Source organism: Electrona antarctica (genome assembly GCF_951216825.1).
Source record: "Electrona antarctica genome assembly, chromosome: 15".
NCBI classification, from domain to species: domain Eukaryota; kingdom Metazoa; phylum Chordata; class Actinopteri; order Myctophiformes; family Myctophidae; genus Electrona; species Electrona antarctica.
This window is the reverse complement of record NC_136796.1, coordinates 15,577,759-15,597,646: the sequence shown is the minus strand read 5'-3', so window position 1 is coordinate 15,597,646 and position 19,888 is coordinate 15,577,759. Positions and strand designations below refer to the sequence as shown.

General features: G+C 43.4%; 1 protein-coding gene across 1 annotated transcript in view; it reads right to left on the bottom strand.

The window, feature by feature from the left end:
- Positions 1-19,888, bottom strand: part of LOC306937946 (glutamate receptor ionotropic, kainate 5-like) — a gene marked incomplete at its 3' end in the record, with an annotated part of 108,160 nt that overhangs the window by 72,345 nt on the left and 15,927 nt on the right. Inside the window, exons 4-6 of the mRNA XM_079521970.1 lie at positions 18,899-19,064; positions 8,701-8,879; positions 7,056-7,109 (exon numbers count right to left, since the gene is read on the bottom strand). Coding sequence (XP_079378096.1) covers positions 7,056-7,109; positions 8,701-8,879; positions 18,899-19,064 — 399 coding nt within the window. The remainder of the gene's footprint in view (positions 1-7,055; positions 7,110-8,700; positions 8,880-18,898; positions 19,065-19,888) is intronic.

Genomic DNA, 19,888 nt, shown 5'->3' with positions numbered 1-19,888 from the left:
ATGCACATAGACATACCCTCAATAATATGAGAATATTACCTCAATAAGAAAGGGTGGTAGATAAAGCTATTGTCAGAGCCAGTTTAAGGAGTGTGTGTGTGTGTGTGTGTGTGTGTGTGTGTGTGTGTGTGTGTGTGTGTGTGTGTGTGTGTGTGTGTGTGTGTGTGTTTTCTTTTTCATTTTTTGAATGTCAACTGTCAAATAAACTTTCTCATCAGAGTAGGAAGAAGAGACAAAGAAGCAAAAAAAAACAACTAACAAATAAAAGAAGAAGACAAAGGAGTTGGAGAGAAGAAGACAAACATCAAACACTGAAGGATTTCAAAGATCTTCAAAGCCGTCTGTGTTTGTGTGGGGCTCTGCCATGCCCTGATGTTTCCTCACTGGCTAAAACAAACCCAAATCAAGCTGCTGCCTAGCTACTGTAGCCCCTTAAGGGCTTTGTGTTTACTATGGAGAGTAAACTATGAATTCCTGACTGTCAATGTGTCTGTTTGGTTCCAGCTGTATACTCTCAAAATTCAATTAACGGTGGTTTAACTTCAGCTCTGTGTGTGTGTCCTCACCTTGTTCATCAGGTAGAGCAAACAGTTTTGCACATGTTCTGAATTAATATCTGGGCTTATAGGCTCTTGCTTTTCCCGACCACAAAAAAAAAATGAAGACAGTATTGACTTAATCCTAACCCAACTTGCTGAGAGAAGTGTAAGCTGATGCTGCTGATGAAGTCACTGTTTGCCAAATCAATTTCTAGCCGACGGCCAAGAGCCAAGCAGCAGACGGCAGCCTTGCCAAGTTGTGTGAAAGAGAGAGCGGGGTTGGCTGGCGGCAGGGGGGGAAAAGTGACTGACTAAGCTCGCGCTCTTCTAGCTACGGAGGACACCGAGATGACATCGGAATAAAGGGCCGTTAGATGTTACTGCTGTGTCAAGGCTGCAGCATACTTCAAAAGAAGGCTTGCCAAAACAGGTAGAGTTCTCTGCGGAAGAAAATCGTTTTTATACTCAATGCGGCTGCTCTTTGAGTGCTGCTTTGAGTGCTGAACGTTAGACCCCACGATCACCGGATACAGTGCTTTTGCCACCTGCATGAAATTGCGGAAATTAAACAATATAAATCACGAGGACCTTGGATTTATTTTATCTTGAATAAATCCTACAGCCATAGGATTTTAACCATGTGTGGCCTGACTGAATTGGGAACTGGGTAGGAGGGAGTCCATTTTAATGTTGCGACTCAAGGTTGCCCTAGACTGGGTTGTAATAAGCAGTCACACGCAATGTTCGCAACTTCGCATTGATGTCTTCTGTGGTCATATTTTGCTAGTTAGAAAATTGTGGTACAAAAATTACCTAAAATAATTCAGAAAATGGAATGTGTTTGTTTGTTTTCTCCTTATTCACGTCATTTTGTTATATGATCTCACCGAACTTTGCTTCAGCAAGCTGTATGCTCTAGCCTTAACTGGGCTGTGGTACCGTAGAAACAGGAGTCTGCAGCAATATGGAATTACAAGGTTAACTTAACTGAGCAGAATTGATGGGTTGGAGTCCGTTGAGTGCAACTAGAAGGTTCACTTTCATTTGCCTGATGAAGACCTAAACTAAAGGGTCGAAACGTGGCAGATGTGTTGCCAATTAAATAAAGTAAGTCTGCTGTGGAGCTCTAGAAATAAGTGTGCAGATTTGTCTTGTTTTCTTTTTTCACTTTCTGAACAGCCCATCATGTCAACGTGGGATTTAAATGTTATGTGTGTTTGTTTATACTGGAATATACTGTAAATTACGGCTTTAGATGGGATATGGTTCACCCCAGTGTTAATTTTGACAGCAAATATTTATAAGAAATTCGGACAAAAATGGCTGTCGACTAGTTTTAGTCTGTCCTAAGATTTTAGTTGACTATATCTACAGTTGATTTAGTCGACTAAAATGTAATTTGGTGAGCCATGATGGTGTCGTAATGGGGGAGTGGACTTCAACAATAATGTCAAAATTAAAGACTGAAGTATGCAAAGCTTGCAAGCTAGTTCAGGCATGGTACAGTGTGCACCGTGTGACAGTGTGACCCGTCAAGCAGCGGAACAATTTGACAGTCTTAGGGGGGAATTCACACTATGGTCCCGGATGCACACTCGGGACCACTTGGAATATGTTGTGGTAGTGAGAATTCTGCGTACCGTTCCCGGGCGTGGATCACCCAACCGTTCCCGGGAACGCATCGGGACCGATTGAAGTGTACTCGGATACGGATCGCTGAAAGCATTGAATACAATTGAATGAAGTGTACTCTGGGGTGCAGAAGAATCAAGGTCAATGTGAATCATGGCCAGCAGGGACCAGGCAACCGGATTTGGGAACAGTTTGAATCAAAGGCAAGTCTGCAAATCCCCCCATTAGTTCACCTCATTCACTGTTGTTCCTCTTACGCTCATTGAAGGATGGCTTCTTTGCCCCGATGCCACCAACACACCACTGCTTTCCCTAAGGATTCTGTTTTCCCCTGAGGGGTGTTTGTGATATATATCTCCCTGCTCTTAAATGGTTGTCTTCTGATATGCTGAGCTGGGGAGTAATGTGCAGCAGCAGACCCCGAATGCCAAGATCAAATATAATAAAATAAATAACATGTTTTTCAATCTATTCACGAGTTATCTGACTGAACTTGGTGATCTAGGAATTGCAGCTATTCTTCTGTTCTACTTGTGCTGTGAATCCTGAATGCACAGTAAATCCATGTAACCATTGGTTACAGCGACACAAATCCAGCGAGCTCGGCATCTAGCAAAGTGCAACAGTACGTAAGTAAGTTATCGATCAACCTCATAAAATTCACATTTTCTTATTATGATCATATTGGTAAGGATGGCATTATGCAAATAAATTCTGGAAAGCGTCCAAGACACATTTCTCTGGGGGGAGACCTTTAGTGCTTAAGCTAATTTGGCTGACGTTTAATGATGTTAATCTAATATTTTTGTCTGGATCCACCTGTGCCAAGGGAGCTATAAAGACAGGAGGGGCAGTAGCCTGTGCAGTCAGTGTGCACCACGCATGTGAAATGACATGGGAGAGTCAACCGTTTCAGTGTAGTAACCACATGGGCTGCTGGCAGCCTTCATCCGCCAACCCACACCCCAAATGTTTTTGCTTGACTGAGACAGACAGCAGGAAAGAAAGAGCTACAGGGGAGAGAGCTCTGAAGGATAAACAGAGGCGGATAGCCTCAATGTGTGCCGTGAGGAGTGCCATGGAGGCACCCATGATCAACGATTCCATTGAAGCAACTCCTGCCGTGGGGAATTCAGAGAATGTTGATGGGCGCTTAGCCTCGGTACGCAGGCTTTTATTTGCGTCCGCGTTCGGCTGAAAAAATGAAAGCCTGGGGGAACAAGAGACATTTCCTGGTCTAGGAGAGTATAGGAGAGGGAGTGGGAGTGAACTACAGTGCAGAGGGGGGCGTCGCTTTCCTCCACTGATTTCTACCAGGGAGGGGAGGGGCGGAGTTGGGCAGGGGAGGGTGCTCAGATCTGTGAACCGATATTCTCCAGCGGTTGCTCCTTGCGCACGCGCCCCTCTAGACCAGAAAGCAGGCTGGCTAGGCCAGGCTAATGGCCGCTAGAAGCAATACTTTTTTAAAGGAAGCGTTGAGATTGTTTATTTATGCCAATTTAATACATTTGAGTGCACATTCGCTTAATTTTATCATTAGACTCCCTTTCATCATCGAGTCAAGTGAGGGTCAGTTTTTGAATCCATGGCCACTGGAGTTTAGTTGCACATTTTTGGTGTAACTATGGTATACATACGTGGTGATATTGGCCAGTTACAGTTTTAGATTAATACCCAACTTTGTCAGAATGTCAGTTCATAAAACCACAATTTTGAAAGCTTATAGACAAATGCAATGGATTCCTTATTGTCCTATTTTCGTGGCATCATGATGCTGTGCGTTGTTAGCTTATAGATTCATTATTTTCACTATTTGTCATATAGTATACAGTACAGTAGGGCTTACTGCAAATATGTAAGGGTTGCATGGAAAGCCAATCACAAACCAAGCAAATGACTTATTTTCTGTAAGGTTATAGTGATCTGGATAACGAAACTCACACTTCTACCACCTGGAGTGATACAATTTAGAAGCAAAAGAAGCTGGAGTAATAATGGTGATTTATCACAGGACTTTTAGGTAGCCAATTATAGATAGATAGATAGATAGATAGATAGATAGATAGATAGATAGATAGATAGATAGATAGATAGATAGATAGATAGATAGATAGATAGATAGATAGATAGATAGATTCTATATTTATGTGTCATGCACCCAAGGTGCATGACACATGCATATATACACATATATGTATACACATATATACACATATATGTATACACATATATACACATATATGCATATATACACATATATGTATACACATATATACACATATATGCATATATACACATATATGTATACACATATATGCATATATACACATATATGTATACACATATATACACATATATGCATATATACACATATATGTATACACATATATACACATATATGCATATATACACATATATGTATACACATATATGCATATATACACATACACATACACATACAGTATATGCATACACATGTATATATCCTGCTTACATGATATATACACACCTCACAATTAAGCTTTTAAAAATGGTGATTGCTAATTCAAATTCTACTTCAATTGACAACCGAAGTTCCCTCTCTCATCTACTGTATAAGAAAGCAAAATAGCAATTGATTGAACCGCTTAAACCCATACTCTATACTATATCCTCTCCTTTTCCCCCTCTACAACAAATCTATTTGCAGAAAATAGCCGATCTATATCAGCAAAAATTACCAGCAGAAAAACATTAAACCTTGGTATTGCTATCGTCTCTGTATTCAAAATTCATGTGATCCTACTCGCCATTTTGATGTTCATTCCTTTTTGGATGTCACAACTGGGAACTGACCCAACCAATCTTCCCTTGGACAAACTCTAGCACACATCCAGCTTCAATAGTCCTTGCTTTTGATAGATTGTACGACCAACAATGCATTTCCAATTGTCAAATGTGCTGTTCCTGGCTGTCAGGCTATAGCAAATAAATGTTTACGTGGCCTTCTGAAAGATTAAGAGATGCATAGTAAATGGCTGAAATGTATTACCAACCAATATTTAGCTAATACAAACAACAGTCCACAGTGTGCTATGTTCACTTTCAATTTCCACTTGTGATCAGCTTCCAGCTCAAACGTGTAAGACTGAATGGTTGGTTTCTCGCATTTTGGCCATAGTTTGTCTGTGTTTGAAGGACAAGGGAGGCGACATGTGATGTGGCTCACCCATCAGTCACAAACTGGCAGCCAATAAATGAGTAGGTTCTCGATGAGGGTCCTTGAAATTAAAAAGGTTTGAGAACCACTGGAGCAGAGTAGCCTATATAAAAGCTTGGCAATTTCTAATAGCCAAAACCGATAAACTCTTTAAGTCTCTCCCTCACCATGCACCTTTTGTGATTTGAGTGCTCTCCAAAATCGAAATCAAAGTTAGGTCAATGACAATAACGCAGGTGTGTTTGTGTATGTCTTTCACAGTGTATTAGTAGAAGTGTATTGTACAGAAGCAAGCACGCACGTGCACGCGCACGCGCACACACACACACACACACACGCACACGCACACACACACAGGCACGCATGCACACACACGCACAGGCACAGGCACACACACACACACACACACACACACACACACACACACACACACACACACACACACACACACACACACACACACATGCAAAGTCGTGTACGCACACACAGAGTATGCAAAAGTGTGCAAGTGTCTGCGTCTCGTGGATGGACAGAACAGAGGGACAGGAGGAGCAGAAGGCTGCATGGTGGGAGGGGCAGGTCATAATTTACAGACTTTTGGTTGCCGTCCAAACTTTTAGCAGACCGAAATGAAGTTTCGCCCTTGATTACAAGCACAACTTGATGCGTCCTTGCGAGTGTCCGGCATAATAAAACGGGGGGAAAAGCAAAACAAAACTGACATGGCGTGGTTTGGGAGACGAGACTCGGAAGTTGACGGGCTTATTATCCGCGTGAGTCACTGAACACAAGGGCACAGCACCGGACAGAGCCATCGTAACTGTGACAAACTGCGGCCCCGGACCATGATGCATGTCTGATGAGATAGTAGTTAAGGGTAGCGAGAAGGAAACGGGGAGGGGAGTGTGATTTGAGGAGAAGGGAGTACACCGAAGACACTCTGGAGACTGGAGCAAATTAAAGAGATGACGGCAAACTGTAACTCTTATAAAATGTGTTTACTACCTGGTTCAGTTGACCCCGCTAAAGCTTAATTTAATTATTATTAAATAAACGAATTAAATTGTAAAATAACTGTCAGCTATTTTTACCACGCTGGTGAGAATATACTCAATGTTTGTCAAATCAGAGTTTTAGGACTGACTGTGCACACTGATATTTGCAAGATAGGATTTGTGTATTCAGAAATCGTTATATATATATATTGCTGTGGTAGTGACGGCATAGGCGTAAGTCATTCTTAAATTATTCTGTCGTACAACGATGAAAATATAAAATCTACAAGCTCGTAAATTGGCTATTTAAGGTGAGCAACACTGTCGTATGACAACGTATAAATCAGGCTTTAGTGTCAAAGAGAGTACTGACTAAGACACATCTTTAGAAACCAGCTTTGAATTTCAAACCACCATGCATGGTTAAAATGTGATTAACAAAAATCTTGTTTTTATGTGGGGTTTTTTTGCGATTCAGACTTGATCAATCTCACCAATCTCATTCTAATCTGGGATCAGACAGAAATGGGATTTGCGGCTGAACCAGTCTGAACCAGTCTGAACAGTCTGAACCAGTCTGAACCAGTCTGAACAGTCTGAACCAGTCTGAACCAGTCTGAACAGTCTGAACCAGTCTGAACAACAAAGATACTTTAAAAACGGAAAACAAACGTGCTCAGCCGTTCTTACCATGGTGGTGAGGATGTACTTGTAGAAGTTTGACGTCATCCCCAGTTCACTGGCCTGAGGAGGAGGAAGACAGGAACAGAACAGAACAGAAACCCATGTCAGCAATGGCAGACAGGAGGGAGGGATTTTCTTCTTTTTTTCCCACAATCAGTTTATTGGAAATTTTTTGTTTACAAAAAGGACATGAAAAAGTGAAAGTGATCAAGACGATATACAGTAACAATAATAACAATAAGCAAGACAAACACGGTAGACACAAAAATCAAATCAAATCAAATCAAAAAGACGAGACAAGACAGACATTAAGGGAAACAAATGAACAAAATAATAATAATAATAGTAAAAAAAGAAAAGTGTGGGGAGAATATTCGAGATTGAGAGTTGAGACTTAGAGAGCAACTGCAGTTACTGCACGTAGGGTAGGCTATAGCCAGAACGGTCATTGCAACGAGAGGCAAGCATGCATCAGCAGCAGCCAATACACAACGACGATTGCGCAACAAACGGTGCTAGAGAGACCACAAGCGTAAATAAATAAATAGACCAGACTTCAGGGTGATAAACCACCTCCGCAAAGTTAAACCCCGTCGGTGAATTATCTCCTGACAATGACCACCTAGGCAGATATTATCCCTTACATATTACATAAGTACATTACATAACATTATATAACGTGAAGACACTTTGAAACTTGGAAAACCTTGAAGAGTCATAATAGTGGCCAATCTGAGTTATTGCGACCGAAGGTCGCACTTAGTATACAAACCTGCACTGCCGCTGTAACGCAACGTCACGCAACGTCACGCAACGTAACGCTCTACACGCACACACACGTGGACCTGGCAACACTACATCCCGTCTTTCCATTGGATCCCGCAGGATTCCCTGAACTAGGGAAGGGGAGCACTTGATTGCCTTACACACGCTGGCCGTGCGGGCGTGTAAGCACCGCCCGCATTCATATGACTGTGAATGTGTGGCTCCAGGCGGCCCCGTAAAGACATCAATCGCTATTCTCCTGTCTCATAGCCAGCAAAATAAGGAAGTGTGGCTCACTCTACGCAAAAGCGTAACTACTTTTGTGAATTTAATAGTTTTATTAGGTTAATATTGCTATATGTTTGTAACAGTTTTAGAAAAGCAATAAGCCACGCAAGGTCCCAGCTTACCGTGCATTTTATAATGACTGAGAGGCGTAGGTAGATGGTAAACACCCCCCGGCTGTGCGCACCATGTCCAGGTCCTCCTTCGTTCGCCCGTCGCCATTAAGGCGTTTTACTGGAAACTAGAAACTGTACTCCACCAAACCATCCATCAAACTAAACAATCCACTAACCAACCAACCAACCAACCAACAAACCATTCAACCAACCACCGAACAACCAACCAGCATGACACCCAACCACACTCATCCAATCAAATAACAACCATCCAACTACAAATTCAACCAACCGACCATTCAATCAGCAACTACACAACCAACCAAACTCTGTAACCCACTAGCAATCACCCGAACCACCCAATCACCCATCGACCACCCAATCGCCCGTTCAACCGCCCAATCCACCATTCTACCAACAAACAAATCATCCAAGAGCAAAGGAAAGGACAACCAAACAGAACCCCCACCAGTCCATCCATGTACCTTTCTGAGGATGTGATAGGAGACGGAGGCGTTGGCATCAATGATGATGGTGGCCACCTTATCGTCTCTGATCTCCTTCAGCATGGGAGTGGGGTCCAGGCTGTCATCCAGCATGCGCACCGACAACGTCTCCCGTGAGATCAGAAAGCGACGCACCAGCTCCTCCAGTCGCAGCAGGCCTGGGCAGGGAGAGGGAGATGACCATAGAGTTATAAATGATAGAGTGAGGACCGGAGCGACAGGGGTTTGACCACCACATTTTGGTGGTGAAATGCGGAAGTGCAACCGAGCGCTCAATGTTAAACTCCAGCTGCGCTGGGTTTCCTCGTGCTAAATGCCCGCCTGCAATTCCAGCTTCGACCACTACGTCTCTACTACGATTCGACGTTGACAAGCCTTTCTGGGGGCTTGGAGATGACCCATATCATGATGGTTTCAGGAAGCAAGGGTGTGTACATAGGACTAAGGCAGACAGGAGAAATAGAGGGAGATACAGGGAGGGAGCAGAGAGCCCGGGAGAGAAAGAGAAAAAGAGAGAGATGCAGCTACAGTTAAATGAACTGTAAGCACTTGAATGAGAATAAAATGTTTTACATTTCCTCTTGTCCAAGTAAATTTGAAGTATAATCAATCTAAAATGGTAAATGGTGCATTTATATAGCGCCTTTGTCCAAGGCGCTTTACAGAGATGCATTACATCCATTCACACACCGATGTCGGAGGAAACCATGCAAGGCACCAACCTGCACATCGGGAGCAATTAGGGGTTCAGAGTCTTGCTCAAGGACACTTTGTCACTAACTCTGGGGGAGCCCGGGTTCGAACTGCGAGCCTTGCGGTTTCCATACGGTCAGTCTACCCCTGATCGAGCCACTGCCGCCCCAATATAGAATAAGTAATTTAATGGACACTGACATTTACAATGGACAGACAAAAAGACAGACAGGTAGACAGACTGCACAGAACCACAGAAAGACAGACAGGTAGACAGACTGCACAGAACCACAGAAAGACAGACAGGTAGACAGACTGCACAGAACCACAGAAAGACCAGCTGAGAGAAAGAAAGCTGCACTGTGGGGGTGTAACGATACATTTTAACAGCAATACGATACGTATCACGATACATCGTTGAAGATACGATACATGGACGATATTGGTTCATTATGGCGATACGATACGGTTCAATGATTTAAAAAAGATGCAGTAACTATTTAGCAAAGAAATTAAATCTGTGTGATACATGTATAGTGCAGGTTTTTTTAAGGGAATATTTATGAATATGGATATAAATAAGTAAAGACAGTATATTTGAACACATAATACACAAACCCGTACCTTGACATGAACACAGATAATACACACATTGATACCAATTATTTGCATTGCAAAACGATACGATACAATGTTGCTTTTTTCATTTCGATATACTTTGAATATTGAAATTCAAATCAACATTGTTACACCCAAGCCTGCAAAGATACAGACATGTCACCCTACAGTATAGGGCAAACTGAACACGACACTTCCACCTCCCTTCATGTCATAACTTTCCCCGGGAGAGTCTTTACCTCATTTCCTCCTCATCTGTCCCCTGGCTGGTAAAACCCAACGGCCATGTCTGGGGCTAATCGTCACCATAAACCTCCCATACGTTGCTAGGTTTAACTGGGCCACAGTGCTGTTCCCAGACGGCAATATAACAGCGGTAAACAGTGCCGTTAACAGGCATGTATACCTCAAAAGACTCAAAGAGTGGAACCTGGGCTAACAGCAGTAGAGAGGAACAATACAATAGAGACGCAAGGCCTGGATGGAGGGATCGAGTGGAAGAGTTTGATTGATTGATTGATTGATTGAAAGTTGTATTCACAGTATGTAGAATGGGTACATTGCAACGAAAGTACAGGTCAATACAGAAACTGCTACGAGGATAAAACCAGAAAAAGCACTAAGACTAAGTTTATTTTCAGAACATCAGAACATTTAAAGACTTCTATGCAAAAATGGTGGTCGACAAACAAACGCTATAACGCTATTTCCGTGCTGGGACGGACAGACCCAGAGACAAACCCAGCCAGCCAGCCAGGGACACACTTGCTGTGCATTGGAGTGGCTGCACCACTCAAAAAAGGTGAGTATGGAAAAGTGGGAAGGGGGGGACTTTACCTTTTTTTTTTTTTTTTTTACAGTGGCCAGTTTCAAATTGCAGCTGCCCGTAAGTGCTCTTTGATAGCGGTTTTGAAGGAGCCTAGGGATTTACATTTCTTAGTGGCTGTTGGTAGGGCGTTCCACATTTTAGTGGCATAGGAGCGAAATTAATTTAACCCCTTGTTGGAGCCGAATCAGGGTTGAACGTGGTTTGTGGAACTCCCTCTGGTGTTGTGGTAATGGACTTCGTTGACATTAAGGAAGTATTTTGACAGGTACATGGGTATCTGTAGATACAGGGTATCTTAGAGGTGTAGTGAATCTTGTAGACCAGGCCCATGTGTGCAACGTGGTTGGAGATGAGGGAAGGGTAGAAAGTGTATAGGGGAGAGGTACAAAGAGAAGTACTCAAGTACTACTCAACACAAGCGTTGTTGAACACAGTTAGCAGGCAATGTGCTTTAGACAGGCACATTATGATGGAGAGAGGATAGGTGTTGAAGGAGGACAGCTAGTTAAGAAGAGGGTAGGAGAGAAAGGGGGAGAGTTGGAAAATAAGGAGTGAAAGAGTGGCCACAGAATAGACATAATGGAAGGAGCGGAGCTAAGGGGAGAGGATAATTGTTCCATTTTAGTTCCTCTATATTCAAAATTCGAACATTGTCAATTAAATCGACACGGGGGAATATGTCACCTCCAACCTTATTAAGTAATAAATGAATAAATGATCTGACATAATTTTAAATGAACTGCAGAAGCTGGTTCCTGAATAGATAAAATAGATTAAACTGAATGTGAATTGCATCTAAATTGATTAGCGGTGGGAAGAGAAAATTATGACATTACGGAAGGAGCAGGAGAGAAGGATGGAAGGAAGGAGAGAGGGTGGTTGGGCAAGATACAGTAGGAGGATGAATGAAGGAGAGAGGGAAAATGATGAAGACAGGAGAAGGTGATGAGAGATGAGATGGGAAAGTGAGGGGAGAGAAATATAGGAGTGTAGTGTGGGAGCAGGAAGAAGGGGTGGGCTGCAAAGGAGGAGAGTATTCAGAGCATGATCGCGCACTCGACCTTGGGCCAGACCTGAGCAGCCGAGCGGCGAGCAAGCTCATCAGAGAGAGCGGTAATCCAGTCTGCAGGGAACTCTGCTAATCCACTCGCTGGACTGCAGGACTGATTGATTGACTGACTGACCGAACAGCTGTGTTGAATGACTGATTGCAGAGAGGCTGGCATGGGGTTGGCAGCCTGGCATATTTAATGTTTTGGGATTGGGCGAGCTCATGGCTGGGTGGCTGGGTGACTGATATATGAAGTACGTCTGTGTCTGCAGGGTGGCTTGGCTGGCTGGGAAGAGCAATTGGGTGGTTGATCAAATGAGTGAATGATTGACTGCCTAAGTATAAGTAATTGACTGAAAGACTGGCTGTGTGGTGATTAACACGGGCATGCTGGATGGCAGAATAGCTGGCATACACTGCAGGTGGTCGAGTGGATGGCTGGTTGGTGTGGAGGATGACAGATCGGGTGGGTAGGTGTCTGGCTGACTGACTAAAGGTTGGGCTGTCTGACTGAGAAATTGCCAGTCAACTGCAATTGAATGACTGTGGTCTGGCAGAAGCAGGCTGGCTGAATCCTGACTGGGCGAGTGAAAGGTTAAAGGTGATATAGACAACACTTTTAAGCCAAAATGTAAGATATCTATATATCTATAGTTTTTGCCTTTTTTCCCTCTATCATCCCCTGTATTTGGTGTAGAGCACATTACAACCTTCTACAAAAACCTAGGTGTTTGTAAAGACGATTTTAAACTAGTTATGGTAACAACTGATGAGATAATTAAGAAACTGAGTGCCCTCCAACCCCACAAGGCCACAGGCTATGACAACATTCCCTCCAAATTTCTCAGAGACTCAGCCATCTCTATAGCTCCAATCATCACCCACATAGTAAACCTCTCCATCAAACAGGGACAGGTCCCCCAAGATTTCAAACTGGCCAAAGTAACCCCCTTGCACAAGAAAGGGAGTAAATTAGACCCCGGCAACTACCGCCCTATTTCTATTCTTAGTTCCATCTCGAAAGTGATGGAAAAAATAGTCTATGAACAGGTTGAAAAGTATCTTGCCACTAATAAATTATTGTACGAGTTCCAATCTGGCTTCAGAACATCCCACTCCACTGACACATGCCTTCTCTATTTGAGCGACCACATCAAACAAGAGGTGGACGCTGGCAAATACTGCGGCATGGTCATGCTGGACCTCCAAAAGGCTTTTGATACCGTGAACCACTCCATACTGGTTAACAAGCTAAAAGCAATTGGTTTCGATAGCACATCAGTGAGCTGGATGCAATCCTACCTGGAGGGGAGAGAACAGATGGTGGAAGTGAACGGAACACTGTCCCCCCCCCTCCCAGTGAGCTGTGGCGTTCCACAAGGAAGCATACTAGGGCCTCTACTGTTCCTAATATATGTAAACGACATGACTTCAGCCTGTGACTGCAACTTGTTCCTGTTCGCAGATGACTCAGCACTGCTGGTCTCGGACAGGGACAAACTGCAGGTTGAAAATGCCCTCAGCTCTGAACTCGGTAGAATCTGCACCTGGCTCGCTGATAACAAACTATCTTTACACCTGGGAAAAACTGAATCCATTCTCTTTGGCTCTATTAGTAATCTCAGCAAGGCAAATGGCTTCTTGGTTAGAGTGGGTGACAATGTTATCACACGTAAAGATGAAATTACCTACCTAGGTTCCATCCTGGAGGCTAATCTTTCCGGTGATAAAATGGCCACCAACGTAATCAAAAAAGTCAACCATAGAACAAGATTCCTCTACAGGATCTCCTCACTGGTCAACAAAAACACCTTGAAGACCTTAACAGGAGCCCTTGTACAGGGTTTCTTTGACTATGCATGCACCTCCTGGTACCACAGCACCTCAAAGGCCCTTAAAACCAGGCTCCAGACTTCCCAAAACAAACTGGTCAGGCTCCTACTTGATCTAGCCCCCCGAACCCACCTCACCCCTGCCCACTTCGACAGGCTGGAATGGCTTAGGGTCGACGACAGAGTACAGCAACTTGCAATGGGTCTGGTCCACAAGATTCGATACACCACCAAGATACCCATGTACCTGTCTAGATACTTCCTTAATGTTAACGAAGTCCACACCCACAACACCAGAGGGAGTGCAACGAACCATGTACAACCCAGATTCGGCACAAACAAGGGACTAAATTCTTTTCGCTCCTATGCCACCAAAATGTGGAACGCCCTACCAACTGTCATTAAGACATGCGAATCCCTTGACTCCTTCAAAACCGCTCTCAAAGGGCACCTACGGATGGCTGCAATTCGAAACTGGCCCCCGTAAAATCTGAATCCCCCCCCCGCCCCCCCCTTTTTTCCCCTCACTGTATATATTTCTTTTCCCTTTTTACCTCCTTTTTGATGAATTCCTGTTCTGTCTATAGAAGTGTCTATTTGTACGTCTCTAAATGTTTTGATGATTTGAACATGGTGGACCCTGTTGGAAACAAGTGTAATGCTTAATTGGGTCGTCCACTCACAGTTAACAGCCTTTGTATTGAGTTTGTGCTTGAAATGTACTGTAATTCTGCAAACTGTTAATAAATTCTTCAATCAATCAATCAATGATAGAGGTGCTGGGGTGTTTTCCTGCAGACAAACACTACCGTTGGCTGCCTCTGGGGTGTTTTGAGTTCTAGGTGTTTACACTTGGGACATCGGTGTGTGTGTGGGGGAGGAGGGAGTTAGTGGAGGAGTGAGGCAGAGTTTTAGCCAATAACCCCAGTCCCAACTCCCCAGCACAGTTTATTTTCTTTTTTTTATATATAATTTTTTATCCCACGATTTTGTAACCCATTTTTCACCCCTGTGTCAATTATCTAATGTGATCCTGGGCTCTACACACCCTCCGCCAACCTAGTCCCCATATATGGGGGACATGGGGAGAGCAACGGACTTGAACTCATGCTTCCTTCATGCCTGAGTGTCCAAGTTGCTCCTTGACAGGGGGGTCCCTGGTTGGACGTAGCGCGTAGCGCGTGGAAGGAACACGTTATTCCAACCAGAAAAAAATCACTGAGCCCGAGGTTCGGCCCGGCCCGACTAATTAGCATAATTTTTGGTCGGGTTCAGGCAGAGGTTGAGAACTTTAACGGGAGCATCTCAGGGGCTTGGTGCCGACGGGACGACTATGCTACAGTTACCCTGTAGCATAAAAAACCACGTCAACTCAATTTCATCGTAACTAAGATATTCGATAGAAATTCATATTTTTTTAATGTCATATTTAGCCATTACGAGTGCAATTATCCGATGTGTCCCTCCCAGGCCCAGGGTGAGCAGTAACAGCAACCCATAGCCTGAAGTGATAGAATGATGGGGGGAGGGGAGCCAGATTTGAATCTGTGTACACGTCTGTGTACAAACACTGGAAGACTAGACAGCCTCTTCACTAATCCTCATTAAGAAAGGAACCATTGCCTTGCTCTGCATCTCAGGTGGGCTGAGGACAGTTCAGAAACATGTCGACCAATTATATAATTGGTGGGCATTCAGTCAAAGCCAGTACAGTGAGAAAAGGCACAATAGTGCCAACCAGTAACCACTGAGCCACCACGCCACATTGTGCAATCTGGTTCCTTGGCTGACTGACTGACTGACTGACTGACTGACTGACTGACTGACTGCATGACTGGTTGACCTTCTGACAGTATCATTGCCTGCTTGGCTGGCTTTCTGACAGAATGATAAATCAATTGACAAACTGGTTGACTGTCACAAAATTACCGACTGACTGACAGATCAACGAAGTGGCTGGTTGACATGCGCTCACGGAGACGGACAGGACAGACCAGGTGACATGCTGACAAGTCTGTCACAAGACTGACGGCTACGCTGCCAGAACGGATTCCATTCCAGTTCAGTTGGAAAATCTCTCTGACCTTTACAAGAGGAGGTAACTTCAGTGCAGCGGTGTACATAGGCACAACTAATAGACTGGCCGATCGACTGCCTGGAACATTTGTCCCAAGCACTGCCTAAGATGAAGGAATAGAACAGGACATATTTCACAGTGTGCCGGTCACACTCACACAGAATCTAATGGAACTGTCCTGTCTAATGGCTTTCAACTTGTCTCAAAAGTGGCCTTGCATATGACGAGATCAAGATTATTAGAGTTTTCTCTTTTCTATTTAGTTTAAATTAGTTTTCAAAGTGATTTGTCTTTTAAATCAGTTGTTTTTAGTAAATTATGGGGTATTTGTCTGAGGGGCGATAAAATAAATAGTCCGACACCCAGGGCTGGACTGGCCACAGGACGTACCGGACAGGCAGGCAGGCCAATAGGCGGCAGGCCACCAGGAAAAGTCCGGGCGTGCTGCCATTCTGCCAGTGCCATCATGATAATTTCACTGTACCTGTATCATTGAGTGACAAATAAACCCTCTACAAAGGGTTGTGTAGTTGTCTGTTGGTTTGTATCATTTATGTTGTTCTGTAAAAGTGGTGGTATTAGGGTTTGTTTGTTTGTGTGTGCCTCGACGGAGTGGGCGGTAGAGTTTCTGCTATCTGCGCGCTGGTTGTGGTGGGCCGGTCTGGGCCAAATTCACGATTTTTTGTCCCAGTCCAGCCCTGCCGCCACCCTACCCCAAACCCTAACCTCACGTACAAGCCACGGGTGAGTCTTAACCGGCCACGCATGTGTCTTAACCGGACACGCATGTCGGACTGTTGGTACGTCGGACTAACGTATGCCCACCTTGCACTACTCGGCAGATGAGATGTAAACCTAAACTGGACTCTCACTCTAGAACATCGGGCTGTTATAAGACTATGAGCGCTGGTTCTTGCTATTTGTGCTCATACACCTACAGTACAGTACCAGGAAGCAATGTCCATTATGTACAGTACATAGTAGTATAACACAAACAATATTATTGTTAATTTCTGCTAGAACCTGAAAACATGTTGTCATGTCTCCCGTGAGCAATGCCATTTACTATACACTGCAATGCAAATGCAGCACACCTCACGCAAAGGATTAGCAATCTGACTGTAGGCAGCGAAAACCCGACACATTTCAAATCCTTTGATTGATACAAATAGGATTTAACAATCACACTTTGCTGATTATGCAGAACATGCATGCCACCTGGCAGAGATGAGATTGAGCTCTAATGAGTAATGAGCTAGTGCACCTTTCCAGTTAAAATTCAAAGTGGTCTGCAATGATACATGACTTGTCTCATCACATATACAGTAAATGAATTAAAAAGAGTGTTGCACTCAATCTTTTCTGATTTTCTATTGCTTTTAATTCAACAACATAATGTTTTCAGCCATCCAGCTTTAATCAGTGTAAGTCCAGATGGCTAAAAAGGACAACGAACCAGACAGTATAATTTCACCGACTGTAAACTTGTGATATGACAATAAACTTAAATTCCTATGTTTAAATGTATACTTTATACGGTTTTAGACCTAATTATTGTATTTTATACCTTTTTCTATCGTCTGCTGTATATGCAGTATGCCTATATTGATGGATTAGCGTCTATGGATGATGCAGTGTTTGTTTATTTTCTTCAATGTGTCGAGAACAACGCCCAAGGGAAATGTCTTCTTTATAAATGCTCATGGCCAATAAACTGATTCTGGTTCTGAAAATGAAATATCAATGACAGATAATTGGGCAGTATTATGCGTGTCTTAAGTACCAGGTCGTATTACTTAACTTAAGACCTGGAGGCGTGGTCAATGCTGTTTGGCCACTCAGAATAGCCAAATGGCATTGATCACGCCTCCAGGTCAGTTAAGTAATAAGACCTGGTACTTAAAGACACGCATAATACTGCCCATCAATGACTCCATTCCAGACCAGTCCTGACTCCTGATCAGTGGAGTGAGAAATACTACCCTACAGTACGCTACTGTACTACAGTAGATATTTAGTCAATCAGCTGTTCCTGAAGTATACACTTTCAAGTGCAAGGGTATAAGTGCCCACGTATATCCTAAACATCTGATCTCAATACCTTGATAAGGTTTAACCCATTCAGGCCTGAAGTCGAAATTAAAAAAAACGTTCGCTCTGAAAGAAGATATATTCAAAGATTTGTGCCGCATTTTTACGATTTTTCAAAAATAGCAGACCTACAAGTTCATAGCGCGCCACTCGGTGGCGCGCTATGAGCTTGTAGATCTGCTATTTTTCAATAGCTAAAGTATAACATAATGCCTAGTTAAAACACCAAAAGGGGTTCCCGCCCAAAATGGGTTAAAGATTTCAAACGTCAAATTCAAGCATCCTCAAGGGAAGAAGGGTACATCTATTATAATACCATCTAGATTGTATATACTCTGCTATAGCATTGTCATTTTGTGTGTAAGAACAATTAGAAGAAATCCTGCAGAGCAAGTGATCAGGTGATCAGTGACATGCACACTTTATCTGGCCTGTTTGTTGCAGCTCTGCTGTGATGCTCCTGCTTTGTGCTTAGCTCTATGAAGTGTTCTGCGCTCCCACCACCCCAGCATCCACCTGTGGGCTCTGTTTCTTTATGATTCCCTTAGGGGTGGCTCGCTATTTAATTCTCTGCAATATCTATTTGACTATCTATCTATTTATGTATTTATGTATTTATGTATTTATGTATTTATGTATTTATTTGTTTGTTTATTTATTTATGTTTGTTTGTTTGTTTGTTTATACAGTGAACGAAGGCGAATGGATTCAGACAGAGCCTTGAGGCCAAAATATATGTACTTTATACAATGATCGAGTATTTCAAACCAAGAGTTGTCTGACTGAAATACATTTTAAACCAGCAGACAGATCCCTGACCTCCAAAACCACACACATTTCCAGGACCTGCACGAAACCTGTCTCGATTAAGGGCAAATAAAGAGAATATCTTATTCGAAAATGTTCTATATTATGACATGAAGAGTACTTTGAGCTGCACTTGACCTATAAGACATGATATCCCTGGCAGTATAATATACACTCACATTCAGCCTTGGCACAGATGAGGCTAGTAGTGGGGAAGCCGAAGGAGCGCAGGATGGAGCCGATGGCCAGGCTCAGGTCCTCGTTGCTGGGGTAGAGAGTCACCGAGGCGAACCTCAGGTAGGGCAGCCTGGGAGTCTCCTCTGGACCAATCTTCACATGGGGGATCTTGGAGGAGAGGGGAAGAGGTGAGAGAAGACAGGGAGGAAAGGAGAGAGAGAGGGGGGAATGAAGGGAAGATGAGTATAAAGGCAGGGAGGAACACAACAGTGATTGGGGTTGGAGGAAAGGATGGAAGGGTGGGAGATCAAAGGAGGGGAGGGAAGGTAAGATGGAAAGAAGGGGAAAGAAATGATAACAAAACAGAGGATATTAGGAAAAAGAGTGGGACAGAGGAGAAGGAGACGGAAAGGAACTTCCACTTCGGTCTAAGAAGACATCATAGTGGTCAGTATAATTGCACTGATATGCACTGATATGCACCAATTGCACTGATATGAAATCCATTTAATCCAAATCCATTCAAGTCTAAAACTGCAAGTAGACAAAAGGTCTATTTTCAGAATTGTTGCAATTTGCCAGTGGTTTCAACTGATATATTGGAACAAAGAAGTGTTGTTTATGTGCTTTTGTCCTTGACAAAGCAACGGAATAAAAAGGAAAATGCCTCATTTCCACGCAGCAGTCGGTTGTTCGCATTATAGCCAACAATAAAAGGCAGGAAAGGGAACATGGGTAACAAAGGTGATAATGTTACATCTGTGGAATGCAACATTTTTGAATTTACAAAAAATAATCTTGACTTGACAGCAGCACACTTTAGCAGCACACTTTCCTCCAGTTAACAAACCAAACAAAATCAAAATCCTATGATGTGTTTGTGTCATTATTATTGAGGGGAAAGGAACTGGTTGGAATAATGTGGTCCTTCCATGCGCTGCGCCCAACCGGGGAAACCCCCCTGTCAGGTGAAAAGAAGCGGGCTTGGACTC